Below are 27,635 nucleotides of genomic sequence, written 5' to 3'. Positions count from 1 at the left end.
ATCCCCGACAAGGTTTTGCCTGCATCTACTGTACAGACTTTTCAGTAGGCCAACATTTCTGCCATAATCATCAACATTAACAGAAATAAACACTTGAAATAGATTACTCTGTTTGTAATGACTCTATATAATATGTGTTTCCCTTTTTGTATTGAATTACTGAAATTAATTAACTTTTTGATGATATTCTAATTTATTGAGATGCACTTCTTGTAAATAGTAATTACACTTTTTTCCTTAAACAATGGTACCAGTGTAGATAAGAAACTTTGCAATATCTTATTATTATGCTACTTTCTTCACTACTAAGTTTTTGTCGCATGCATAGATCATTTACTTTCACAACTGCTTAAATATGTTGGCCACTAGAAAAAAGCAAAAATTTGTCACAAATTTTGATTAAAAAACATCAATGAGTACCATAAATATCATAAGACAAGAAAAAGAAAAAAGAAAAGTGACTTTAAAAAAATGCAAATGATAAAATTCTTCTAATGTAAAGAGAAAACTACAGAATACAAGTCACCATGGCCAGAAATAGTGTTATTCCTCATGTAAATAAAAATAACAGCTTTTTCTGCAAACTCGCCTGAAAGTGCCATTACACTTTCCATTGTATTACCTTACGGAGAAGTAAAAATATAATTGTTTAAATGGATTGTACGGCGGCAAAGGAAGGCTGTGGTGTACGAAAAAGGGAGCTCCTGAGAGGAGATTGCAGTTGTAAAGCTAAAGGCAGTGTTAGTACCAATAGGAGAGAGTGTGTATGGGCACTTTGTAGAGCAGAGTGCTGTTGCTGTTGGCCTATGAGTTGGTATTCTATTATTTAGATACAGTGCTGGCCAAAAGTATTAGCACCCCTGCAATTCTGTCAGATAATACTCAGTTTCTTCTTGAAAATGATTGCAATCACAACATCTTTAGTATTATTATCTTCATTTAATTTGTCTTCAATGAAAAACAAAAAAAAATTTGTCATAAAGCCAAATTGGATATAATTCCACACCAAACATAAAAAAGAGGGTGGACAAAAGTATTGGCACTGGTTGAAAAATCATGTGATGCTTCTCTAATTTGTGTAATTAACAGCACCTGTAACTTACCTGTGGCACCTAACAGGTGTTGGCAATAACTAAATCACACTTGCAGCCAGTTGACATGGATTAAAGTTGACTCAACATCTGTCCTCTGTCCTTGTGTGTACCACATTGAGCATGGAGAAAAGAAAGAAGACAAAAGAACAATCTGAGGACTTGAGAATCCAAATTGTGAGGAAGCATGAGCAATCTCAAGGCTACAAGACCATCTCCAAAGACCTGAAAGTTCCTGTGTCTACGGTGCGCAGTGTCATCAAGAAGTTTAAAGCCCATGGCACTGTGGCTAACCTCCCTAGATGTCGAAGGAAAAGAAAAATTAACGAGAGATTTCAACGCAAGATTGTGCGAATGGTGGATAAAGAACCTCGACTAACATCCCAACAAGTTCAAGCTGCCCTGCAGTCTGAGGGTACAACAGTGTCAACTCGTACTATCCGTCGGCATCTGAATGAAAAGGGACTGTATGGTAGGATACCCAGGAAGACCCCACTTCTTACCCTGAGACATAAAAAAGCCAGGCTGGAGTTTGCCAAAACTTACCTGAGAAAGCCTAAAACGTTTTGGAAGAATGTTCTCTGGTCAGATGAGACAAAAGTAGAGCTTTTTGAAAAAAGCCATCAACATAGAGTTTACAGGAAAAAAAAAAGAGGCATTCAAAGAAAAAAACACGGTCCCTACAGTCAAACATGGCGGAGGTTCCCTGATGTTTTGGGGTTGCTTTGCTGCCTCTGGCACTGGACTGCTTGGCCGTGTGCATGGCATTATGAAGTCTGAAGACTACCAACAAATTTTGCAACATGATGTAGGGCCCAGTGTGAGAAAGCTGGGTCTTCCTCAAAGGTCATGGGTCTTCCAGCAGGACAATGACCCAAAACACATTTCAAAAAGCACTAGAAGATGGTTTGATAGAAAGCACTGGAGACTACTAAAGTGGCCAGCAATGAGTCCAGACCTGAATCCCATAGAACACCTGTGGAGAGATCTCAAAATGGCAGTTTGAAGAAGGCATCCTTCAAATCTCAGGGACCTGGAACAGTTTGCCAAAGAAGAATGGTCTAAAATTCCAGCAGAGCATTGTAAGAAACTCATTGATGGTTACCGGAAGCGGTTGTTCGCAGTTATTTTGGCTAAAGGTTGTGTAACCAAGTATTAGGCTAACGGTGCCAATACTTTGTCTGGCCCATTTTTGGAGTTTTGTGTGAAATGATCAATGATTTGATTTTTGTTTCATTCTCTTTTCTGTTTTTTTCATTGCAAGCAAAATAAAGGAAGATAATAATACCAAACAATTTGTGATTGCAATCATTTTCAAGAAGAAACTGAGTATTATCTGACAGAATTGCAGGGGTGCCAATACTTTTGGCCAGCACTGTATATGGCATACTTAAGGCCCCGTCACACTAAGCAACATCGCTAGCAACATCGCTGCTAACGAACAACTTTTGTGACGTTGCTAGCGATGTTGCTGTGTGTGACATCCAGCAACAACCTGGCCCCTGCTGTGAGGTCGTTGGTTGTTGCTGAATGTCCTGGGCCATTTTTTAGTTGTTGCTGTCCTGCTGTGAAGCACAGATCGCTGTGTGTGACAGCGAGACAGCAACAACTAAATGTGCAGGCAGCAGGAGCCGGCTTCTGCAGAGGCTGGTAACCAATGTAAACATCGGGTAACCAAGAAGCCCTGTCCTTGGTTACCCGATATTTACCTTTGATACCAGCCTCCCCCGCTCTCACTGCCAGTGCCGGCTCCTGCTCTGTGCACATGTAGCTAGCTGCAGGACACATCGGGTTAATTAACCTGATGTGTGCTGTAAGTAGAAGAGCAGGGAGCCAGCGCTAAGCATTGTGCGCTGCTCCCTGCTCTGTGCACATTTAGCTGCAGCACACATCAGGTAATTAACCCCATGTGTGCTGTAGCTAGGAGAGCAAGGAGCCAGCGCTCAGTGTGCGCTGCTCCCTGCTCTCTGCACGTGTAGCTGGTCACTGGTTGCTTGTGAGCTCACCAGCAACTCGTGTAGCCACGCTCCAGCGATCCCTGCCAGGTCAGGTTGCTGGTGGGATCGCTGGAGCGTCGCAGTGTGACAGCTCACCAGCAACCTCCTAGCAACTTACCAGCGATCCCTATCGTTGTTGGGATCGCTGGTAAGTTGCTTAGTGTGACGGTACCTTTAGTGTCTGAAAGACCTAAACCTCTCTAGGAGTGGATAGAGGTGAATATGCATGATTGTGGTCTACAAAATGCTATGCTGACAAATTGATGGGTGCACGAAGGTGATTCTCTTAAGCATTGTGATGATACTGTTTTGCTACAGGAAGCATGAGAGCAGATGATGAGCTAAGCTGGTAGCAAATCATCATATTGGGGTGGATAGATATAGATATGGAGGAAGGAGGTTTGCAGGTTGTGTAAAGCAGTGTTGACTTATTTCCAGGTGGAGAGATTGCTATAGCTGTGGGGACCATGTTACTTCCTTGGAACCAGGAAGGAGTGACAACGCCACTGAGCTCAGATCCAGTAGAAACCAGTCTGGGTTATTATGTGTTCTAATACAAGAGAAATAATTTATGAACTCGGCAGGATATCAATACTGAATTGGAGATTAGGTACATTTGAAGGAGCCAAGACATTTTTTGAGCTGGTGCTTACTCGGGGAGTATAATAACCAATTAATAGTCAGCAGCGGGTAAAGTATCAGTTGGGCTTGTGTGAAGTCACACTGTTATTTGGTGGTGGGTTTCTTGTGAAGCAGACTGAAGCCCAAAATTATTGAGCCTGCTTGAAATATTCACACACTTCTTGACAACATGTGTGTGCAGATGAGATGATTTACCTGCGCTAAACCTGGTATGTAATTTCTAAGGTAAAAGTGTACCTCTGAGTGATTCAACCCTACAAAGCTTTAAATTATAGCTTGAAAATCTCCACTGGGAGAAGTTTAGATGTAAATAGAACACTTAATTCCTTGCTCCTTCTAGTAGAGACCCCGGCAGGAAGAATCATCTGAAGCTTGCAGCATCAAAAAAAAATCAATAGTGCAATTGAAGCTAACATTGTAAATATCTCATTAGTGAAAATGCCTCTTTCTTCACTTGCCTCCCTCCATTGATTATTCACTATCAAAAACAGTAAGAGATCAAAGTATACATTCTGCCTATAAAAGTCTATGGAAATGGGAGGGGCAGAAGGTGGAGGGAGAAAATGGCAAAGCCCACAGATAAAAAAATGCTGAGGTCTCTAGTGCAAGCAAGAAAAACTACTAAAGATGCTGAAACAAAGTCATATTATGGCTAGGAATAGTGTTATTTCTCATTTACACTTAGTGCAGAAAATTGTAAAAAGTCTCCTGGAAAAGCAGTTAAACTTTAATAACAAAAAAATAAGAATAAGACATAATCAGCAGATTGAAATCTTGTCACAGGCCACATTGATATTCTCCATTGGGATCTGAAATGATGACATCCTGTTTTATAGTTGCCTGACTGATGGAGCCTTTGATTTACTAGGTGATTAGAACAGTATGTTACTGGATGTGATTGTAATGATGCACCATTACATCATCGTGATTTTTTAAAATATTATTTTTCATGTTGCAATCAATATTTAAAAAGAGAATCTTGCAGTTTTTTTGCCAGCCACGGAATCACTTTCAGTAGTCATTTCATAATAACCATACACAAGATTGCAATGACAGAAAACACATCTATATACATTAGATCACACAGTATCATACCATTCACAATACGTATGGCAAAGCAACCCAAAAATCAGCTTACAATTCCACTCTCATAATGGGATTTCTGGTCCACACGGAAAGGCCTGGGTTTGGGCCAAGTATATACATGAAACGAGCAAAGGAGTCCAGTACTGAAGGAAATCCAGTAGCGTAGACGTAAATTTGAAAGCTTTAATGTGCCCAAATAAGAAAAATTCAAACAGACAGTAACATACCAAACATACAAAAAACACTGTGACCAACGCGTTCCAGCAATGACAGTGGCTATGTCTTAATCATGGCTAAGGCATAGCTACTGTCATCGCCAAAACGCATTCGTCAGAGCACTTTTTGTATTTTTGGTATGTTACTGTCTGTTTGAATTTTTTCATTTGGACACATTAAAACTTTCAAATTTACGTCTACGCTACTAGATTTCCGTCACAATAGTGATCTATCACAGCTTACCTACTCCCCATCCTGCACTATAAGATCTGAAGAGATCACAGAGCATAGCTAGAATACTCTCCTATGAAAGTCAATGAACATCTCCATATTGCAGACTCCTAGTGTCCATGCGGCATCTCTAAAACTGCTGTTAACAGCTAGACGGGAACCCTATAGTTCACGCATGTAGAGAACATGGAATTAAATGAAAAACAGATTAGAAAAACTGTATTTCACTATGTTGTCGTAATTAATAATAACAATGATATAATATATTCTCTTTAATAGTGACGTACATAAACTATAAATTGTACTACTTCTGGTTTACAGTAAGTTATAAATATGTATGTATGTATTCCATGATAGTAACTAGTGTGTCTTTTTCAGGTCTCTGGACTGTCTCAGTGGATAGGGAACAAGATGACTCCACTCGGTTCATTCCCCATATGGATTATTGTGCTCATTGCTTGTATAATTGTGACATCAGTGACTGAAGTAGCCAGCAATCCTGCAACAATCACAATATTCCTACCTATATTAGCACCGTTGGTGAGTATTTCCACCTTCAATTCAACATAAAGGGGTTGTGTGGCATTAGGTACAAGTCTGCAACCACTCTATTTGACTGCAGACTAGTGCATCCTCACATCATGCGCACTGAGCGCTGTCAGAATTCTCCTGTGCTGGCAATTGTAAGCGGGAGGTATTTTATTTGTATACATGTGGGCATATGCCGACTAGATGGGCGCAACCGCAGTCAAGACAAGTTTATTATGAGAGGCCAGATACAGCCTAGTCAGAATGGGCAGATGTAAGAAAATCACATACTTGCAGTCACATAATTGACTCCAGCGCAGGCACTGGAGAATCCTCACCATGCACACTGAGCACGATGTGAGGATTCACAAGTTTGCAGTCATGTAAAGCCTAAAGCTGAACAAATCCCTTTTAAAGCAAACTGCTTCATATAGAAAAGTTATTATTAATGGAATAAAAAAAAAGTTAAAGTAAAATGACAAATGTTAATAATTATTTCTTTAATCCTTGTCATTTGTCACACAGGCTGAAGCAATATCTGTGAATCCACTCTATATACTCATTCCCACAACTCTCTGCACCTCTTTCGCATTCCTACTTCCAGTGGCAAACCCACCAAATGCAATAGTATTTTCTTATGGTCATCTACAAGTCATAGACATGGTAAGTAGATATATGAGTGTGGGGTGCATGATGTTCTATAAAAGGACTAATAATTTTCTGCACAACCAAATGTATAAAACCATTAACTGATCAATACCCTGTAATTAGAAGCAAAGGTGATGTCAGCAAAAGAAAGTTCAGTGTAAAGGTTTAAAGAAACATTTTACGTAGTCTTTGAGAAAAAAAACTATTCAATTTATTTTTTTCCAAACATCTCACAAATCATTCTGAGTGGAAAAATAAATAAATAAAAAATAATCATGTTATTCTACTTATCCTGCTACTATACCATTTTGCCCAGATTGTATTTCTTAAAGGTGAAGGTTGCCATGATTATGAGATGATGGTCCATGAGTTTATAATGGGCCAAATTTTGGCTCAGTAAAAAACAGTATGCGTCAATAAAATCCAACAAACACAAACCTCTTCCAGACGTCAGTGAGTCATGTATGTATTTTATCCGTGCTTTTCACAAATTGAACTCAAACATATCATAATCTATAGAGTTGCTTACATGTCCAGACAGAGAAAAAAAACTCATGGTGACATGTCTTTTTCTTATCTGACTCACAGATGAGTCGGTGAAAATCATGGAAGGCATCCATCTACGGTCCATGTTCTGTCCATGATTGTAATGGATAGTAGAAGCTTTGTAAATTTATTTAATTTATCCCATACCTGAAAATCACTGATGAAACACCGATGGCAAAAACTGACACACTGACCTAACACTGATGAAAATCAGATACAAAACACTGATGAAAAACAGTCTATGTAATCAAAATCAAAAGACACTGTTGTGTCAATTAATCAAGACTGGTGTTTTATATGCCAGACACGAGACCCTACTGGAGCTGCTTTGTTAAAGATCAACCTAGTTCATTCCTGTCTGCCCATAAAATTGTATGTTTTTAGCCCGGATAGAGGCATATCATAATAGAGAACCAGCAAAGAGATACACCTTGTCGCTGGCTGCTGAGCTCTCATAAACTGGCCATTTTATGCCCTAAGTATCTCAGTTTTTCTATTTTCAATAGCAGTAATGCAAGTCCATAATTCCTTTATTTAATGTGGGCACGATTTAGTGCTACAAAGTGCAGCTGTCTATTTTTTAAGCTAGCAAGAAAACAAAAAAACAGGCCCACCGCATAACTCTATTAAATTAGCAGGGGAAAATGTCTCCATCGGGTGCCAGTACTAGCTGGGGAAAACAGCGATTCCAATGTAGAGTAGAAAGGCAATTTCCAGCACAATCCGTATGATAATAAAGTCAAAAGGTTGGTCCAGGGATTAAAAGTTAACCAGGATCCATTTTATAGCTGACATGTTTTGGGCAAGGTGTGCCCTTACTCATAGCCTATCTTACTCATGCTAGTAAGGGTACATCTTGCCCTAAACATGTCAACTTAATCCCTGGAATAAACTTTTTACTTCATTACCATACGGATTGTGCTGGAAATTGCCTTTCCACTTTACATTGTCTAATTTTTAACTAAAAATATACCTTCATCATGGACTGCAGTACATTTTTGCTATAATATGCATTTTTGATACATAAATTATGATAAATTTGTTGCGTTTTACTAGAACACACCTGCTGTGGCAAAGCTCTGTTCATTTCGCAAACTATCGGTGAAAACATGCTAATAGTTGGAACATTTTTGTACAACTAAACTACATGTTGAACAACTGTTTTGCAACATTTACTAAAGTTTTACATTAGTTTTTTGGTTGAATAATTCGAGCCTCAGTGTACGACACAGACTGACCAAAATCTTCATAACAGTGTTTGAATTCCTCAAGGACTTCCATTATACTTGGGTACTGGAGTCACACCCATCCGAGCATCAAATACCAAACTATTCGCTCACCACTACTATTAACCTATCTGCACGTTAATAGTATTTTTTGACAGAAGTTCTCTTGAAAGAAAACATTTTTATTAATTTTATTTTGCATTGTATAATCTCAGCATTTCCTACAAGCGCTTATCATGGTTACCCATTGTTGTTCTTTGTATCTTAATCTAGGTAAAAGCTGGTCTTGGCATCAATATTTTAGGAGTCCTCGTAGTAATGCTGTGTATATCAACATGGGCGATTCCAATGTTTCATCTTGACGTTTATCCATCCTGGGCACCGGTCATTGTGCCTACAAACACCACAGCTCTGGTTACAACAGCCTTTACGACAGGAATGTGAAATAAAAGGTTATCATGATCAAACCGGCATAAGAACTGCTACCTTCACAACATTATGAAAATCCCGCACTGGTTATTGTAATAGTCATTTCATTATGTGTGACAATGAGAAGCAGCCTATAGGCTTTGGAGCCTCTTTCATTATCTACAAGACCAAATCAGCTCTTTCTTTTGTTGGGTGCCGGCTGGTTGATTGGACTTTGCTATTATGAGGATTTTCTACAATTCTATATGTATTTATAAAATGATGTATGTATGTGGCCTTGGTAATTCATGCTCAACCTTGCCTGATACATATTAGGAAAAAAATGTTTGTTAAGCCTGGTAAAGTATATGCAAGGTACTTATGCATTTTATTTCTACCTCTTAAGCTTCATGGTAAATAATCTTCAACATTGTGTCCTTTGACAACTAAACCAAAGAGAGAGTCAGAAGGTTGGAGCTTCTCACCATCCATGAACCCCATTACTAACAGTAGAAAATGTAGTCATATTTTTGTTCCTGATAGGTTATTGAGCAGAATAGTTGACTACAAAAAAACCCTACATTTTCCTGAAATAAAAGGTTTAGGTAAGTGAAAAAAACATTGACATTCAGTTATTCTTCACGTAAGTCAACCCTGGTTCAGAGGGATTCACATTTACAGTTAGGTCCAGAAATATTTGGACAGTGACACACGTTTTGTTATTTTAGCTGTTTACAAAAACATGTTCAGAAATACAATTATATATATAATATGGGCTGAAAGTGCACACTCCCAGCTGCAATATGAAAGTTTTCACATCCAAATCGGAGAAAGGGTTTAGTAATCATAGCTCTGTAATGCATAGCCTCCTCTTTCTCAAGGGACCAAAAGTAATTGGACAAGGGACTCTAAGGGCTGCAATTAACTCTGAAGGCGTCTCCCTCGTTAACCTGTAATCAATGAAGTAGTTAAAAGGTCTGGGGTTGATTACAGGTGTGTGGTTTTGCATTTGGAAGCTGTTGCTGTGACCAGATAACATGCGGTCTAAGGAACTCTCAATTGAGGTGAAGCAGAACATCCTGAGGCTGAAAAAAAAGAAAAAATCCATCAGAGAGATAGCAGACATGCTTGGAGTAGCAAAATCAACAGTCGGGTACATTCTGAGAAAAAAGGAATTGACTGGTGAGCTTGGGAACTCAAAAAGGCCTGGGCGTCCACGGATGACAACAGTGGTGGATGATCGCCGCATACTTTCTTTGGTGAAGAAGAACCCGTTCACAACATCAACTGAAGTCCAGAACACTCTCAGTGAAGTAGGTGTATCTGTCTCTAAGTCAACAGTAAAGAGAAGACTCCATGAAAGTAAATACAAAGGGTTCACATCTAGATGCAAACCATTCATCAATTCCAAAAATAGACAGGCCAGAGTTAAATTTGCTGAAAAACACCTCATGAAGCCAGCTCAGTTCTGGAAAAGTATTCTATGGACAGATGAGACAAAAATCAACCTGTACCAGAATGATGGGAAGAAAAAAGTTTGGAGAAGAAAGGGAACAGCACATGATCCAAGGCACACCACATCCTCTGTAAAACATGGTGGAGGCAACGTGATGGCATGGGCATGTATGGCTTTCAATGGCACTGGGTCACTTGTGTTTATTGATGACATAACAGCAGACAAGAGTAGCCGGATGAATTCTGAAGTGTACTTTCTGAAGTGTACTTTCTGAAGTGTACTTTCAGCCCAAATTCAGCCAAATGCCGCAAAGTTGATCGGACGGCGCTTCATAGTACAGATGGACAATGACCCCAAGCATACAGCCAAAGCTACCCAGGAGTTCATGAGTGCAAAAAAGTGGAACATTCTGCAATGGCCAAGTCAATCACCAGATCTTAACCCAATTAAGCATGCATTTCACTTGCTCAAATCCAGACTTAAGACGGAAAGACCCACAAACAAGCAAGACCTGAAGGCTGCGGCTGTAAAGGCCTGGCAAAGCATTAAGAAGGAGGAAACCCAGCGTTTGGTGATGTCCATGGGTTCCAGACTTAAGGCAGTGATTGCCTCCAAAGGATTCGCAACAAAATATTGAAAATAAAAATATTTTGTTTGGGTTTGGTTTATTTGTCCAATTACTTTTGACCTCCTAAAATGTGGAGTGTTTGTAAAGAAATGTGTACAATTCCTACAATTTCTATCAGATATTTTTGTTCAAACCTTCAAATTAAACGTTACAATCTGCACTTGAATTCTGTTGTAGAGATTTCATTTCAAATCCAATGTGGTGGTATGCAGAGCCCAACTCGCGAAAATTGTGTCACTGTCCAAATATTTCTGGACCTAACTGTACCTCTCAGTAGATTACTTAATAAATAAATATTTAATTCATGGATACTTATACAGAGTAGCTTAAGAACTCTAGTATTTAACTATACCTTTTACTGCCTATAACGTACATAGTTTATAATGTATATATGTATATAGAGGAGGGATTTATTTTAATTTAGTAGAAACCATGTAAAATAAAGTTAGTGTACATATGAATGTCATGTATTAAAGCACTCAGGACAACAGTCACTTTAGAATAATAAATTTATAAAAACTTTTCAACATTAATATTTAAAAAAAAATATGTAAAACATCAAATAATATCACTTAGGTGCTGAAGTTTGTGACTATATATGACTTTATGCAGGAAATAATGATAGTATGCAAGCCTTTTCTATTTTTATATAAATCACTACTTTTGTAAAGTATAATTATATTTGAATTATTGTCAACAAAATACTTTTCAGTGTATACTTTTTATTACAATTACACTATCTGTGCGTTTTTATAATAATTTATCACATATCATGTCGTAATATTCTATTCATATAGTAGACATTTCTGTGTCCTGTATAACACACATGCTAATGTTGTTGCATACTGTATCTACGACTTGATTATATAGGATGTGCCTTCTCATGTTAAGATGACATATTTTTTATCACAATCTAGAAATATAGTATATGAATGCTAATTTCCATTGGCAGAATAATTGCTACCAAACAAATATAAAAACACAAAAATAAACAGCTTACCAAATCTAAAAACTTGTATTGATTTGTTGGTTCTCTTTATGAATATTTAGCTTGATTTAGCTTGTTGCTAGGTATTAATATTGATTTATAGTGATTATTTTTGTTGTTGGAACAACACAAAAACTAGAGAACAAAGGCAAATTAGACATAATTTCACACAAACCCCTGAAATGGGTAGGGCAAAATTGTTGGCACCTTTCTAAAATTGTGTGTAAACAACTTTGTTTCAAGCATTAGATGCTTGTTCAAACTCAGCTGTGGCAAGTAACAGGTGAGGGCAATATGAATATCACACCTGAAACCAGATTAAAAGGGGAGAAGTTGACTCAATATTTGCATTGGGTGTCAGTGTGTGCCACACTAAGCATAAAGAACAGAAAAGGACATAGAGGACTGTCTATGGACTTAAGGCCACGTCACACTAAGCAACATCGCTAGCAACATCGCTGCTGAGTCACGACTTTTGTGACGTAGCAGCAATGTTGCTAGTGATGTCGCTGTGTGTGACATCCAGCAACAACCTTGCCCCTGCTGTGAGGTCGCTGGTTGTTGCTGAATGTCCTGGACCATTTTTTAGTTGTTGCTCTCCTGCTGTGAAGCACACATCGCTGTGTGTGACAGCAAGAGAGCAACAACTGAATGTGCAGTGAGCAGGGAGACGGCTTCTGCGGACGCTGATAACCACGGTAAACATCGGGTAACCAAGAAGCCCTTACCTTGGTTACCCGATATTTACCTTCGTTACCAGCGTCCTCCGCTCTCACGCTGTCGGGCCGGCTCCCTGCTCTCTGCACACGTAGCCGGAGTACACATCGGGTAATTAACCCGATGTGTACTGTGGCTAGGAGTGCAGGGAACAGGGAGCCGGCACTGGCAGCATGAGAGCGGCGGACACTGGTAACGAAGGTAAATATCGGGTAACCAAGGTAAGGGCTTCTTGCTTACCCGATGTTTACCGTGGTTACCAGCGTCCGCAGAAGCCGGCTCCCTGCTGCCTGCACACATAGCAGAGTACACATCGGGTAATTAACTCATTGTGTACTCTGGCTAGGAGTGCAAGGAGCCAGCGCTAAGCGGTGTGCGCTGGTAACCAAGGTAAATAATGGGTTGGTTACCTGATATTTACCTTAGTTACCAAGCGCAGCATCGCTTCCACGCTTTGCTGCTGGCTGGGGGCTGGTCACTGGTTGCTGGTAAGATCTGCCTGTGTGACAGCTCACCAGCAACTCGTGTAGCGACGCTCCAGCGATCCCTGCCAGGTCAGGTTGCTGGTGGGATCACTTGGGCGTCGCTTAGTGTGACGGTACCTTTAAGAACCAAAATTGTTGAACAATATCAACAATCTCAAGGTTACCAGTTCATCTCCAGAGATCTTGATGTTTTGTCCATGATATGCAGCATACTAAAAATTTTACAACCCATGGCACTGTAGCTAATCTCCTTGGACATGGATAGCGGAGAAAAAATTATGAAAGGTTGCAACGTAGGACAGTCTGTATGGTGGCTAATCGGCCTCAACCAAGTTCCAAAGAAATTCAAGCTGTTCGGCAGGCTCAGGGTGCATCAGTGTTAACACAAACTATTTGTTGACATTTGAATGAAAGGAAACGCTATGGCAGGAGACCCAGAAGGACCCCATTGCTGACAAAGAGACATAAAAATGCTAGACTGCAGTTTGCCAAAATTCTTCTGGGAAAGCGTGATGTGGACTTATGAGACCAAGATAGAGATTTTTGGTAAAGCACATCATTCTACTTGTGAGGTAAATCCTGGGATATGAAGAGGAATTATGACTAGAAGTCATAATTGCTCTCATCACTCCCTGGCAGTGCCCCCCTCCCTTCTTGTGCTCAAATGTCCAGCATCTGTGAAGGTGTCACATCCCACTTACACCTCCAACAGCCATCTCCTCTGATATGGAGATGAGATGATGTGCGGACAATGGACACAGGATGGCTCCCTGCCGTCACCCTGTAACAAGAGTTGTATCTCATTAGCAAGGCTTGGAAGTAGCCAGACAGAACGACTCCAGTAAAAAATGGTTCATATCTCGCAAGCCATATCTCCGATAAATATGGCAACCATAAAAATGGTGTTTGCGCAGGCGGACGATGCTGGCACACCTTTTTTATGGAAGGGGGAGCTTGGGAAATGCCCCAGGCGTGATATCAGCCAATGGGGAACTGGCAGACAGGTCATGAGTCCCCTCGTTCTGTAGCTAAATTCATAACTGTCACAATGAGAGCATTGGCGTCCGCCTACGACGCTCCCAGGCAAAGTTATGGCCCATATTCCATGTTGTGAATTTGTCCATAACTCCAGCCAGGGGTGGAGCAGTGCTCCCTGTGAGGTCACTAAGGTAGGAGGGGACCTGGATTTGCCCAGGTTGATAACCCTGCTTCGGCCATTTTCCAAGGTTCTTCTGCTCGGGGGCCTGGTTGGGAAAGACCTGTGGGGAAGAATCCTAGAAACCTGGTCTACAGCGCCCCCCTGTGGCCAGACACACAAGGTAACTGATGTAATTGTATACCTGTTTGTAACCCATGCTTTATCTGTAACTGTACTCTGACATATGTATATTCTGTAGATTCCCTATTGTATATATTGTAGTTTCTAGTGTGCTTTAGGCGATTAAATTATATAATTAATCTTGGGCTGTTCTGTTATCTCGATCTTGAATCCCACGTCTGTGTGTTCGGCTAATAGTTACCGTGAAGCGGTTGGGGGCAGCGAGTTGTGCCAAGGATTATTGTGGGGAGGCCAGTGAGATTCGGGAAGATATTATATATTCCGCCCGCGGAGGTCGGGGGAATATATACCTTACTCTCACCGGGGACCCTTCAATAATCGGCATAAGTAGTATAGCGGCCTCCTTTCTTATTGTCGGGCAATTCCATAATTGGCCTGACTATAAGAGGGGCGCTAGAGAGCGCGTCACGTGCTCTGTCTGTCGGTCGGGAGGTATGAAGTAGGGGTGACCCCCACTTGTTACCCCCCGATTGTGACGTACTGGTAGCCAGCGCGGGGGATTTCGGAGTGACCCCCCGGTGGTTCGTGACATATTGGTGGCATAGCGGTGGGATCGAGATAATAGTGTGTGTGAGTGTGAGACCCATACTCCCAGACACTAAAGACTGCCTGCAGCAGCTGTGGCTGCTGGGGTCTTCAGACTAGCTCAACACTAGAGTGTCAGAGTGCAGATACTGTAAGGTGTGTGGAGGCATCAGGTGTCAGTTCTGTGTCAGTGACCAAAAGTCTGCAAGAATGGCTGAGAGCACCAGGAGCAAAGCCAAAGGAATGGCCGATGCTAAGGCCAGAGACGATGAGGAGGTTGTCCACGAGTCCTCCAGGAGCTCGACGCCAGAAAACAGCTCTGCAGAGGACGTTGCACAACCGGGCACTGCTGGACAAGATGAGGAGCAGCTCGCCCAAGGGTCCTCAACGAGCCAGATGCCAGCCCTCCGCTCTGCAATGGACAGTGAATCACCAGGCTCCGCAGCGGGCCGCAGATCACCACGTGCCATTCCACCGAGCCTGGGAGGCTCGGATAGCCTTCTTCAAATGGCTATGGCCCTACGCCAGGCTGGAGACCGGGAGGGCTACAAGGAACTCATGGCCGAGCGTGAGCGGCAAGCAGCGCGTGAAGAGCGCCAGGCAGAGCGTAACTACCAGCTGCAGCTAGCTCAGCTCCGGCCCTCATCAGCCACCCGTGACCTTCCAGACACCAAACTTCCAAAGGTCCGTGTTGAGGACTTCCCAGTGCTGGAGAAGGATGGAGACTTGGACTCTTTCTTGACTGCTTTTGAACGGACTTGCTTGCAGCATCATCTGAACAAGGACCAGTGGGCCAAATACCTGACCCCCCGTTTAAGGGGTAAGGCCCTGGATATCCTTGGGGACTTGCCTGCTGAGGCGGATCAGGGCTACGACACCATCAAGCGGGCCCTGATCCAACAGTACAACCTCACCCCGGAGTCCTACCGCAAGAAGTTCCGGACGCTGCAGAAGGGACCAAAGGACTCCTGGGCTGACCACCGGCGGGCACTTGCCCGAGCTGCCGACCACTGGACCCAAGGCCTGCAGCTTTCCACCGGACCGGAGATCCTGGACTTGTTCATCACGGAGCAACTCTTGTGGAACTGCCCTGAGGATCTCCGCCAGTTCATCCGAGACCAGAAGCCAAAGGGATCCACGGCTACAGCTGCCCTGGCCGATGACTACACCAACAATCGGGCTCCTGAAGCCAGGAGAGCAGCCACCAGCAGCACCTGGAGAGGGGGTAAGATGAACTCTGCGACTGCCCCACCTGCCCCTAGACTGCAGGGGGTGTCCCCCTCAACTCCCCTCTCCAGGCCCGTGGCAGAGCCAAGACGGTGCCACCAGTGCAACCTACCTGGACACTTCAAGGCCATGTGCCCTCAGCGTCCCAAGGCCCCGGCTCCGTCCCCGTCCCAAGGGCCGCCCAAGGTGTATTGTGTGGGTGGGGGTGGTGGTAGGTCCCTGGACAGCTTCCAACCTGTCACCGTCGGCCAGTCTGTGACCATAGGACTGCGAGACAGCGCCTCGGAGGTGACTCTGGTGCGGCCTGAGATGGTGTCCCCCCAAGACTTGATCCCTGGAAAAACCCTCGCTGTCTCCGGGATTGGAGGCATTGACCCGGCGCTGCCTGTTGCTGACATTTATGTGGACTGGGGCGCGGGGCGAGGGGTGAGAGAGGTGGGGGTAACTGATCGGATCCCTGCAAACGTGCTACTTGGGACAGATTTGGGGCAAATAACCTCCCAGTTTGGCCCCGCCCCAAAGGCTGAACCTTCAGCCAGTGCTGACGTGCCTCCGGACAATGTTAATGTGTTATCTATGAATGATGTAAGGGAGGAGGGAGTGAACTCTGATATTTCTGCTTGCACAGACACCATAGACACACACTCAGCTGCAGCTGTGACAGGGGAGGGGGTCAGAGAAAGGTGTGACAATGCCTCTACAAGTAATCAGCCTGTGAGCTGGGATCTGCTGCCCTCTGCAGGGATAAGCAGAGAGCAGGGTGCTGCAGGGGGAGGACCAGTGTGTGGGGTGGGGGCTACCACAGCAAATGTGGGGTCCCCAGAGATTTCACAGCGGGGTTCTGTTGCTGCAGGAGGGGAACAGGCAGGTGAGATTGGGGCCGGTCCAGGAGCGGAAGTGCTCCCAGGTAAGATCTCGGTGCATGGTTCCCCCACAACCGGGGTGTCAGGAAGCCAGGTAGGTCTGCCTGAACCGGCGACTTGGTCAGGAACGGAGGAGGAGCAGGCACGACCCACGGTCGCAGCGGCTGTGGCCGCTGTCACCCGCAGTGGGAGTGCTGGAAGCCAAGGGGCCTCCCGGAGGTCCGATAGCTCTTCCCCTTCTGACCAAGTGGCAGCCGAGTCAGGTGGAGGCCAGGACACAGGTCCCGGGGTACTGACCGAAGATGTGACAGTCTCGTCGATTCTGGCCACATCTAGTCAGGGGTTTCAGGCAGCGTTAGAAGCTGACGACAGCCTGAAAGCTCTAAAGGAGCAGGCGGCACAGCCTCCCTCGGACTCGGACCCGGAGCGAGTGGTCTGGGACCAAGGACGGCTGTACCGGGCCACGGTCCAGCAGGGTTCACCGGAGGCGTGGCCCAGGGACCGACAGTTGGTGGTACCCTATCCGTTCCGGACGGAGTTGTTGCGGATCGCACATGAGATTCCGATGGCCGGACACCTAGGGATCGCTAAGACCAAGGCCAGGTTAAACCAGCATTTCTACTGGCCAAAAATGGGGGCCGATGTGGCTGCCTACTGCCGTTCGTGTGAAACCTGTCAGAGAGTGGGGAAGGCGGGGCCACGCCCCAAAGCCCCACTGGTATCTCTGCCAATCATCGATGAGCCTTTCAGGAGGGTGGCTGTGGATCTGGTCGGCCCGCTGGCCATCCCCAGCAGCTCCGGGAAACGCTTCATACTGACGGTAGTGGACTATGCCACCCGGTACCCAGAAGCAGTGGCCTTGTCGTCCATTCGGGCTGACAAGGTGGCCACCGCATTGCTGGAGATTTTCTCCCGAGTGGGTTTTCCCCAGGAAATGCTCACCGACCGGGGGACCCAATTCATGTCCCAGCTGATGGAGACCCTCTGTAAGCAAGTCCAGGTGCGACATCTGGTGGCCAGCCCGTACCATCCACAGACTAATGGCCTGTGCGAGCGGTTCAATGGCACCTTAAAGCAGATGCTTAAGATGTTGGTCGACTCCCATGGGCGTGACTGGGAGCGGTATCTCCCACACCTGTTATTTGCTTACCGGGAGGTTCCACAGGCCTCAACAGGATTCTCACCGTTTGAGCTCCTGTACGGGCGACGTGTGCGGGGCCCCCTGGCTCTGGTGAAAGAGGCTTGGGAAGGGGATTTGGCCACCCCTGGAGTGTCGGTTATCGAGTATGTCATGCGCCTCCGGGACAAAATGCAGGCCTTGACGCAACTGGTACACGACAATATGGCTCAAGCCCAGGCCGATCAGAAGCGTTGGTACGACCAGAACGCTTGTGAGAGGACCTACCAAGTGGGTCAAGAGGTGTGGGTACTGGTCCCCGTACCACAGGACAAGCTTCAGGCAGCCTGGGAAGGCCCATACCTCGTGTACCAGCAGCTCAACCCTGTAACGTACCTGGTCACCCTGGACCCCGCCCGTGGAAGGCGAAAGCCCTTCCATGTGAACATGATGAAGGCACATCATGAGCGGGAGGCATGTGCGCTCCCCGTGTGCAACCTGCCCGAGGAGGGAGAAGCGGAAACCCTCTTGGATATGCTAGCCCAGGTTAGGGCAGGCGGATCCCTTGAGGATGTGGAGGTTGGCCACCAGCTCTTGGAGGACCAACGGTCCCAGCTGTGGGCCACCCTACACCCCTTCCGGGGGTTGTTTACCAACCGGCCCGGAAGGACTGACTTGGCTGTCCATCACGTGGACACTGGGGATCATCCCCCGATCCGGCGTTCAGCATATCGGGTCTCCCTGGAGGTGCAGCAACACATGCGCCAGGAGATTGACGAGATGCTGGAGCTGGGGGTGATCCAGGCATCCAACAGCGCTTGGGCCTCGCCTGTAGTCCTCGTCCCTAAGAAGGACCGAACCACTCGGTTCTGCGTGGACTACAGGGGGCTCAATGCTGTCACGGTCGCCGATGCGTACCCAATGCCACGCATCGATGACCTGCTCGATCAGTTGGCCGGGGCTCAGTACCTGACCATCATGGACCTGAGCCGGGGATATTGGCAGATCCCCCTGACTCGCAAGGCCAGGGAACGCTCTGCCTTTATTACCCCATTTGGACTGTACGAGTCCACGGTGATGCCATTCGGGATGAGGAATGCCCCTGCCACTTTCCAGCGGATGGTCAACACCCTGCTCAAGGGACTTGAAGGGTACGCGGCCGCGTACCTGGATGACATTGCCGTCTTCAGTCCCACCTGGGAGGACCACCTAGAGCATCTAGCACAGGTGCTCAGGCGGATCCACCGGGCAGGTCTGACCATCAAGCCGGGAAAGTGTCAGCTGGCCATGAGCGAGGTCCAGTACCTCGGTCACCGGGTAGGTGGGGGAACGCTGAAGCCCGAGCCTGAGAAAGTGGAGGCCATCGCATCCTGGCCCACCCCCAGGACCAAGAAGCAGGTGATGTCCTTCTTGGGGACCGCTGGGTACTATAGGAGGTTTGTTCCATGCTATAGTAGCCTGGCAAAGCCCTTGACGGACCTCACCAAGAAGAAGCTGCCCTCTGCAGTCGATTGGACAGTGGACTGCGAGACAGCCTTCCGGGCCCTAAAGGACGCCCTGTCCAGCCCGCCCGTGCTACAGGCAGCCGACTTCACGCGGCCGTTTGTAGTACAGACCGACGCCAGTGACTTCGGCCTCGGTGCGGTGCTCAGCCAGGTGGACTCTGCGAGCCAAGAGCACCCAGTCTTGTACCTGAGCAGGAAGCTGTTACCGAGGGAAGTGGCCTATTCCACAATGGAGAAGGAGTGCCTGGCCATAGTGTGGGCCCTGCAGCGTCTGCAACCCTATCTATACGGGCGCCACTTCATCGTGGAGACGGACCACAATCCCCTCAGCTGGTTGCACACCGTCTCGGGGACGAATGGGCGATTGTTGCGATGGAGCCTTGCGCTCCAGCACTACGACTTCACCATTCGCCACAAAAGGGGCCGTGACCACGGTAACGCAGACGGGCTGTCCCGACAAGGAGAGGTCGCGGACGGGCGCACGGGGGAACACCGGAGTGTGCTGCCCCCTAGCGCCCTCAAAAGGGGGGAGGTGTGAGGTAAATCCTGGGATATGAAGAGGAATTATGACTAGAAGTCATAATTGCTCTCATCACTCCCTGGCAGTGCCCCCCTCCCTTCTTGTGCTCAAATGTCCAGCATCTGTGAAGGTGTCACATCCCACTTACACCTCCAACAGCCATCTCCTCTGATATGGAGATGAGATGATGTGCGGACAATGGACACAGGATGGCTCCCTGCCGTCACCCTGTAACAAGAGTTGTATCTCATTAGCAAGGCTTGGAAGTAGCCAGACAGAACGACTCCAGTAAAAAATGGTTCATATCTCGCAAGCCATATCTCCGATAAATATGGCAACCATAAAAATGGTGTTTGCGCAGGCGGACGATGCTGGCACACCTTTTTTATGGAAGGGGGAGCTTGGGAAATGCCCCAGGCGTGATATCAGCCAATGGGGAACTGGCAGACAGGTCATGAGTCCCCTCGTTCTGTAGCTAAATTCATAACTGTCACAATGAGAGCATTGGCGTCCGCCTACGACGCTCCCAGGCAAAGTTATGGCCCATATTCCATGTTGTGAATTTGTCCATAACTCCAGCCAGGGGTGGAGCAGTGCTCCCTGTGAGGTCACTAAGGTAGGAGGGGACCTGGATTTGCCCAGGTTGATAACCCTGCTTCGGCCATTTTCCAAGGTTCTTCTGCTCGGGGGCCTGGTTGGGAAAGACCTGTGGGGAAGAATCCTAGAAACCTGGTCTACAGCGCCCCCCTGTGGCCAGACACACAAGGTAACTGATGTAATTGTATACCTGTTTGTAACCCATGCTTTATCTGTAACTGTACTCTGACATATGTATATTCTGTAGATTCCCTATTGTATATATTGTAGTTTCTAGTGTGCTTTAGGCGATTAAATTATATAATTAATCTTGGGCTGTTCTGTTATCTCGATCTTGAATCCCACGTCTGTGTGTTCGGCTAATAGTTACCGTGAAGCGGTTGGTGGCAGCGAGTTGTGCCAAGGATTATTGTGGGGAGGCCAGTGAGATTCGGGAAGATATTATATATTCCGCCCGCGGAGGTCGGGGGAATATATACCTTACTCTCACCGGGGACCCTTCAATAATCGGCATAAGTAGTATAGCGGCCTCCTTTCTTATTGTCGGGCAATTCCATAATTGGCCTGACTATAAGAGGGGCGCTAGAGAGCGCGTCACGTGCTCTGTCTGTCGGTCGGGAGGTATGAAGTAGGGGTGACCCCCACTTGTTACCCCCCGATTCTGACGTACTGGTAGCCAGCGCGGGGGATTTCGGAGTGACCCCCCGGTGGTTCGTGACACTACTGTTTACCAAAAACACAATGAGAAAAGAACACAGGAGCTACAGTCAAATATGGCAGAGGTTCAAAGTTGTTTTGGGGTTATTTTGCTGCCTCTGGCACTGGGTGCTTTGACTGCGTGTAAGGCATCATGGTTTTGCTTCCTAGATCATGGGTATTCAAGCAGGACACCCCAAACGTACTTCAAGAAGCAACCCGAAATGGATGGAAACAAAGGGCTGGAGAGTACTGAAGCGGCCAGCAATAAGTTTGGAGAGATCTTAAAATTGCTGTTGGAAGAATGAACCATTCTAATATGAGAGACTTGGAGCAGTTTGCAAAAGGAGATTGGTCCAACATTCCAGTTGAAAGGTGTAAGAAGCTTGTTGATGGTTCTATGAAGAGATTGATTGCAGTTACTTAATCCAAAGGGTGTGCAGCCAAATATTAAGTTGAGGGTGCAAACAATTTTGTTTGGCCCATTTCTTGTGAAATTATGCCCGATTTTTTTTTTTTATTTTTTTTTTTTACTTTTTTTGTGTTCTTCTAATACACACAAAATAAATAAAAGTGTCTAATACTGATGGATGTGAACCCAAAGCGCCATGAGCTGTGCTAATCCTGGAGATGCATAACTAAGCAATTACTGGGTTTTTACTAGAGCTTCTGATGGTGACGATAGGCTGGGCCCCCTGGTAGTTACCAGGTACCACTTACAGGGCAATCCCCAGGACTGCAACAGCTGACCGACAGGTCAAAGCAGGTGTACAAGGTACAGAGGGCACAAGCAGAAGGCATAGTCAAGCAGTCTGAGGTCAGGGCAGGCAGCACAGTTTCAGGATACAGAGCTGAGGTCAGAAGCAGAGAGATCAGACTGGAAGGGTAAACAATCCAGGTCAATAACAGGAGAATCAAAGCAGAATACAGTCAGACAGAGCAGAAGACAAAGTCAGAGTCTGACTAAACGCATAACTAGGAAAAGGTGTGGAGGGAGGATCTGTCTAATATGTCACCAGCTGGCAGCTGATAGGCCAGGGAAATTGAAAACTGTTGGACAGTGTGGATATAAATTCCAGCATAGTCTAGCCACGCTTACCTATAGCCAGGTGAAGATTCTCCAGATAGGCGGATGCAGCAAAAAGACCTGCCACTAGGAGGATCAGAGTGGCAAATGCACTGAATATGTACTAAGGAGTGCGAGACACCAGCATGACAGTACCCCCCTTACGCCCCCTCCTTAATTGGTCAGAAAGCAGAGTTACAGACAACTGTAGACAGGATTGCTTGATTACTGGCAGACAGGTAAAATATATTTTAGAGCAACAGGGAAGTCAAAACAGAACTACAGCTGAACACAAACAGAAGGTCCAAAGACCAAGGGCAGGGGCAGAAAGTCCAAAGACCAAGTGCAAGTACAGAAGGTCCATAAATTCATGGTAGGGGCATAAAGTCCAAGGAACCAGGCCAGGTAACAAGCAGGGCTCTTAAGTACTAGAAGCCACCATACCAGCACAACTGAATTCTAAACAGAACTCACAAAAACAAAGTCAGTCTCCATCAAAACCATGGCCGCAGAAAAAATGAAGTTGCAGCTCTTCTTGGGGGTCTCGATCACAACAGGATGGAAGTAGAAACCTGTGCTAGCAGATCCATAAGAGACTGAAGCATCTGGTGGTATCCTCAAGGAGACTTACTAACAAGAGGGGACTTGGCCAAACATTGGAAAAGCGAGAGACATGAATGACATTAAACTTGGTTACCAAGGGTTCATATTTGTCAGTGGGGTTCATTGCCTGATTATAGTGTAATGGTTGGTGGATGTGGACTGACTGCCCCACGGGCCTAGCTTCACTATGGTCTCTGATGGTGAGGATGGGCTGGGCCGCAGGTAGTTGCTAGGAACCACTCCAGGGCAGTCCCCGGGTCTGCAGCAGCCGACTGATTTTTATACGACTATAGAGACGCAGACGGCGTGTGTGATTCCAATCAATCACAGACCCTGTCACACAGATTGGGGGCGCTTTATGACGGCAACCAATCTCAGTCTGGGACTTACGCTGAGTGGGGGAATCAGTGAATATGTATGAGGGTTAGTGAGCGGTCCTGGAAGTAGTGTGACAACTATGCAGGAGACTCCTGCTTTATTCCTTTCTTTGGATGGCAGACAAGTGGAGCAGGAAACACCATAATAGATAGGAAATGCGCATGTCCACAACGTTCAAGACAAGCAGCAAACAAGTGGTTAAAGACAGCATTGTATGCTATTAACAGGCAGATGGTCCTTGGCAGGGACATATGCAGCACTGACCAACAGGCAAACTGAATACTTGCTTGTTGAGAAGATACACACTGTTACAGCAGCATTTGTAGTGTTGATAGCACCAGTGAAGAGTTTGTTATGCTTACAGCAGACAAACGATTAATTAACAGGTCTGAATCAGAAAGTAAATGCAGATAATTGAGAAATAAATCAGAGTATGGTGAAGACATGATTTCTACCTGAGAGAAATGGATAGTAAAATAAACCCCAAAGTACATGGTAAATTAATACAAAACTTACTGTTGTATTAGAGTATGTAGTCTGAACAGTGCAAGAAAAGAGCTTATGCTTACAGAATGGTTTATCAGTAGGTCTGAGTCAGGACGTAAATTCAAGAAACAAACAAGAGTATGCTGCATATGTGGAGCCCAGGGCTGCTGCAGCGGTCTGGTGCATTACCTTCAGGGACTCCACGGTACGGTCTGGTCACAGGTAGGGAACCTTCTCTTTTGATTTTCGTGATGCCACTCTAGGTATTGTGGTGAGGGTGACCGACACTGCAGATTAAGGGGTGCCTGGGGCTGATGGTGGGTGCAGTCAGTTGTTGTGGTCTCCCGAGAGTGAGGCAAGCACCAGGGCCCTGTGCAAGTGTGTGGAACCACAGGTCGCAGAATGACTCAAACACAGTCCAAGAAGTCTTTTAACGTGTTTACTCACTGTTTGGTGGTCACTGTGAGATGCCCGGGCGATACTGCGATAACCAGGTGGAACCAGGAATTCCAGAAGCCCGTTCTGAGGGTAGCTGTCCACTCGCCCTCCTTTTGTTTGGGAGGATCCCTTACTTGAAGTATGGTAGGATTCCTCCAGGGAAGCTGTTTCCAACCCCGCTCCCCTCTCTGGCCCGTCTGCCGGCAGCGTGACCTTGGTGGAATGGCTTCTGGCCCTGTCCCCTTATGGGCCTCCTGATTGCTGCTTGGCTCGGACTCTGTGTTGTGGTGGTGAGGGCCTGAAGAACCCCCACCTGAAGGTTGAGCAGCTCTGGATGATTAGCTGTCTGCTCTGGGGACCTGTCTCCCCTTGAGTACTGGAATACCAGGGATCCCCTTACTCAGCCACCTCTCTCTAGGTGTCTTTCAGGCTGACCCACAGGTACCCTTTCTCCCCCGTTTTCAGCTACTGCACTCCGCAGGGCCTGGCTAGCATGAGAGCCCCTCTGCTCCCTTCCATACTCCTGAACACTCTGCTTCAGACTCTTGCTCCTCCTTCTCTTCCTGTCTGCCCTGCTTCCTAGCAACCAGCCTCTGAGCACACCCCTTGATGGGAATTGAAAGTTAATCCCTTCTGGCTACCCAAGGGTCCCTTTTAATGGTGTGGGGGACCTTGTCACTATGTGTTTGTGTGTGCACACCTCATCCTGGCCTTTGGAGATTACCTGGAAGCACTGCCCCAGCATGGGTGCAATACTCTGTGGTGCCTGACCAGGTCAGGGGCACCACATTCCCCCTTGGTTATCAGCAGCACGTCCTCGGGCTGCAAAGACAAGAAGAAAAAGGGTAATTACAAACTTTTCCCACAGAGGGGCAACTATTTACATTTAAACATACCAGGTACCATTCCACCACCAACCACCCACAAGTCCGAAACCCACCCAAAAACCTCCAGGAGGTAGGTCACCGGTCCTTTGGGTGACCAGGTCTGGGCCATCCGTTTCCCCAGACCTTTCCTCCAATCCTCCTCTCCTGAGGAGGGTGGTGTAAGGTACGCCCCATAAACAGGCGTACCCGCTTCCAAGTGTTGGAGGGCAGGCCCCATAAACAGGCGTGCCCCCTTGTTGGTGCAGAGCCATGCCCCTCAACAGGCAGACTCTGATGGTTGGTACCAATGAGGTAACTTTTTACACTGCGAGAGTTCGTGGTTATAGCCAGTTCATAACCTGTGGTCCATTTTTAAAGTGCACGTAACCAAGTGCAAAGAAAACATTTTAAAGAGTTCTCACAATAGTCCTTGTGGGCACATTTCACTTAAACGTTATTTAACTGTAAACAGGTTAAACAATACATGTTATACTGACATTTTGGATTAAACTGTACTTTCTCTATAGCGTAATGGGAGCTGACCAAAGTTGCTGCGGGTCGATCTACGCAGTACTATACTGTCATCTGTCTGAGGTTGTATCCTCCCACCCGGTGTATGTGTCTCACTGTGAATAAGGGGTGTACTGGGTGCCGATACCAGTGCATGGTCTTGTGATTCAGCTACGTTTGGCTCTTCAAGGTTCTAAACAGGTTCTTCTGGTTCTCTTACTTCTTCTCTGGGTTGAGGGAAGGTAATGACTGGAATAACCACTGCTCCATTATATTGAGGCCAACTTGCTGGAAAATCTCCAAGTACAGTATGGATCATCTTTTCTCTTGGTTCTTCGACTGGCGAAGGGTTGGAAACTTCTTCAGGGATTCTTAGCTGTTCAGGACATCTCTTTAGGCGATCTCTAGAAACGACAGCTGTTGTCTTTCCTCCATCTTTGCTGATAAGGCATGTCTTTTCGCGGCTAAGCGTCAATGGTAACACAGTATAGGGTTCTTCTTCCCAGTGATTGTCGAGTTTATGACGTCTTCTCTTCTTCTTGAGGACAACGTCTCCAGGCATCAAAGGAACAGCAGGTGCTTTTTGATTGTAGGCTTTTTCTTGTTTCTCACGCTGCTGAGTCAAGCTTCGCTCCACACACTCTTGTACTTTCTCGTATTGGGCTTGGCGGTTGGAATCCCAATGAGCACCTTGTAGAGGGTCTTCAGGGGTCTCAACTCCCATTTCCAGATCTACTGGCAATATTCCTGGTCAGGCCCTCATCAGATATGCCGGTGTGCAGTTCGTGGCACTCACAGGGATGTTGTTATACATGTCCACTAGGTCAGGTAGCTTTTCTGGCCATTGAGTTCACTCTTCTAGTGGGAGGGTTTTCAGGCGGTCGAGAATAATGTGGTTCATCTTCTCACACATGCCGTTAGTCTGAGGGTGGTAAGGTGTGGTACGAATCTTCTTGCAGCCGTAAAGGTTACAAAATTCCTTAAACACCTCAGCTTCAAAGGCTGGTCCTTGGTCAGTAAGCACTCGGTCTGGATAGCCATGTGGTCGACATAAATGTGTCTGGAAAGCTCTGGCTGCAGTCTGGCCTGTCAAGTCCTTGACTGGTACCACCACCAGGAACCTGAAGTAATGATCAACCATAGTGAGAGCGTAGTTGTAGCCTTGTCTGCTGGGCGCCAACTTTACATGGTCCAGGACCACAATCTCCAGGGGCCGTTTAGTTTGGATTGGCTGGAGTGGTGCTTTCTGGCTGTAATGGTCTTTTCTTCTAAGATTGCAGGGCCCGCAGTTTCGACACCACTTCTCTAGGGCAGATCTCATGCCCACCCAGTAGAATCTTACTTTAAGTAGTGCCTCCAGTTTCTTCCAACCAAAGTGGCCTGCGCCATTGTGATAGGCTTCTAGCACCATCCTTGTATCCTTCTGTGGTACAATCACTTGCCACACCTTCTCATGCGTCCTCAGGTCAATGACGCTCCTGTAGAGTTTGTCTTGATAGATGAATAATCGACCCCTCTCCTTCCATAGGTATTGTGCTTCAGGTGGGGCTCCTGGGTCAAGGCAGGCGCCAGGTTGAGTGATCAGCTTCTTCACCAAGCCTACCACTGGATAATTTTCCTGGGTCTCCTTCCAGTTGTAGTGAGATAGTGGATTCAAGGTCACCTCTTGGCAGTTGACACGTGACTGCCAACACTGTTTGGCCCCGTGGCGATGGAACGCTGGCAGCTCAATCTCTTCGAGGTCATCTACATCTTCACCCTCATCTTCTAGGTGAGGCATCCTGGACAACGCATCTGCGCTGCCATTTTTGCGGCTAGCTCGATACTTGACAGTAAAATCATAATTCGCTAGTCGGGCTACCCAACGTTGCTCCATGGCACCCAATTTAACAGTGTCCAAGTGGGTCAGGGGGTTGTTGTCCGTGAAGACGGTGAATTTGGTGGCTGCCAGGTAGTGCTTGAACCGCTCTGTGATAGCCCAGACCATGGCCAGGAACTCTAGCTTA

General features: G+C 46.2%; 1 protein-coding gene across 1 annotated transcript in view; it reads left to right on the top strand.

The window, feature by feature from the left end:
- The window catches only part of SLC13A1 (solute carrier family 13 member 1), a 45,789-nt gene extending 36,043 nt beyond the window's left edge, over positions 1–9,746 (top strand). Inside the window, exons 14-16 of the mRNA XM_075345076.1 lie at positions 5,642–5,803; positions 6,317–6,454; positions 8,485–9,746. Of these exons, the coding sequence (XP_075201191.1) occupies positions 5,642–5,803; positions 6,317–6,454; positions 8,485–8,655 (471 nt within the window). The 3' untranslated portion in view covers positions 8,656–9,746. The remainder of the gene's footprint in view (positions 1–5,641; positions 5,804–6,316; positions 6,455–8,484) is intronic.
- Positions 9,747–27,635: the final 17,889 nt, after the last annotated feature.

Source organism: Anomaloglossus baeobatrachus, chromosome 4, assembly GCF_048569485.1.
Source record: "Anomaloglossus baeobatrachus isolate aAnoBae1 chromosome 4, aAnoBae1.hap1, whole genome shotgun sequence".
In the NCBI taxonomy this organism is placed as follows: Eukaryota; Metazoa; Chordata; class Amphibia; order Anura; family Aromobatidae; genus Anomaloglossus; species Anomaloglossus baeobatrachus.
Note: the sequence above shows the minus strand (reverse complement) of the source record. Positions and strands in the feature narration are given on the sequence as shown.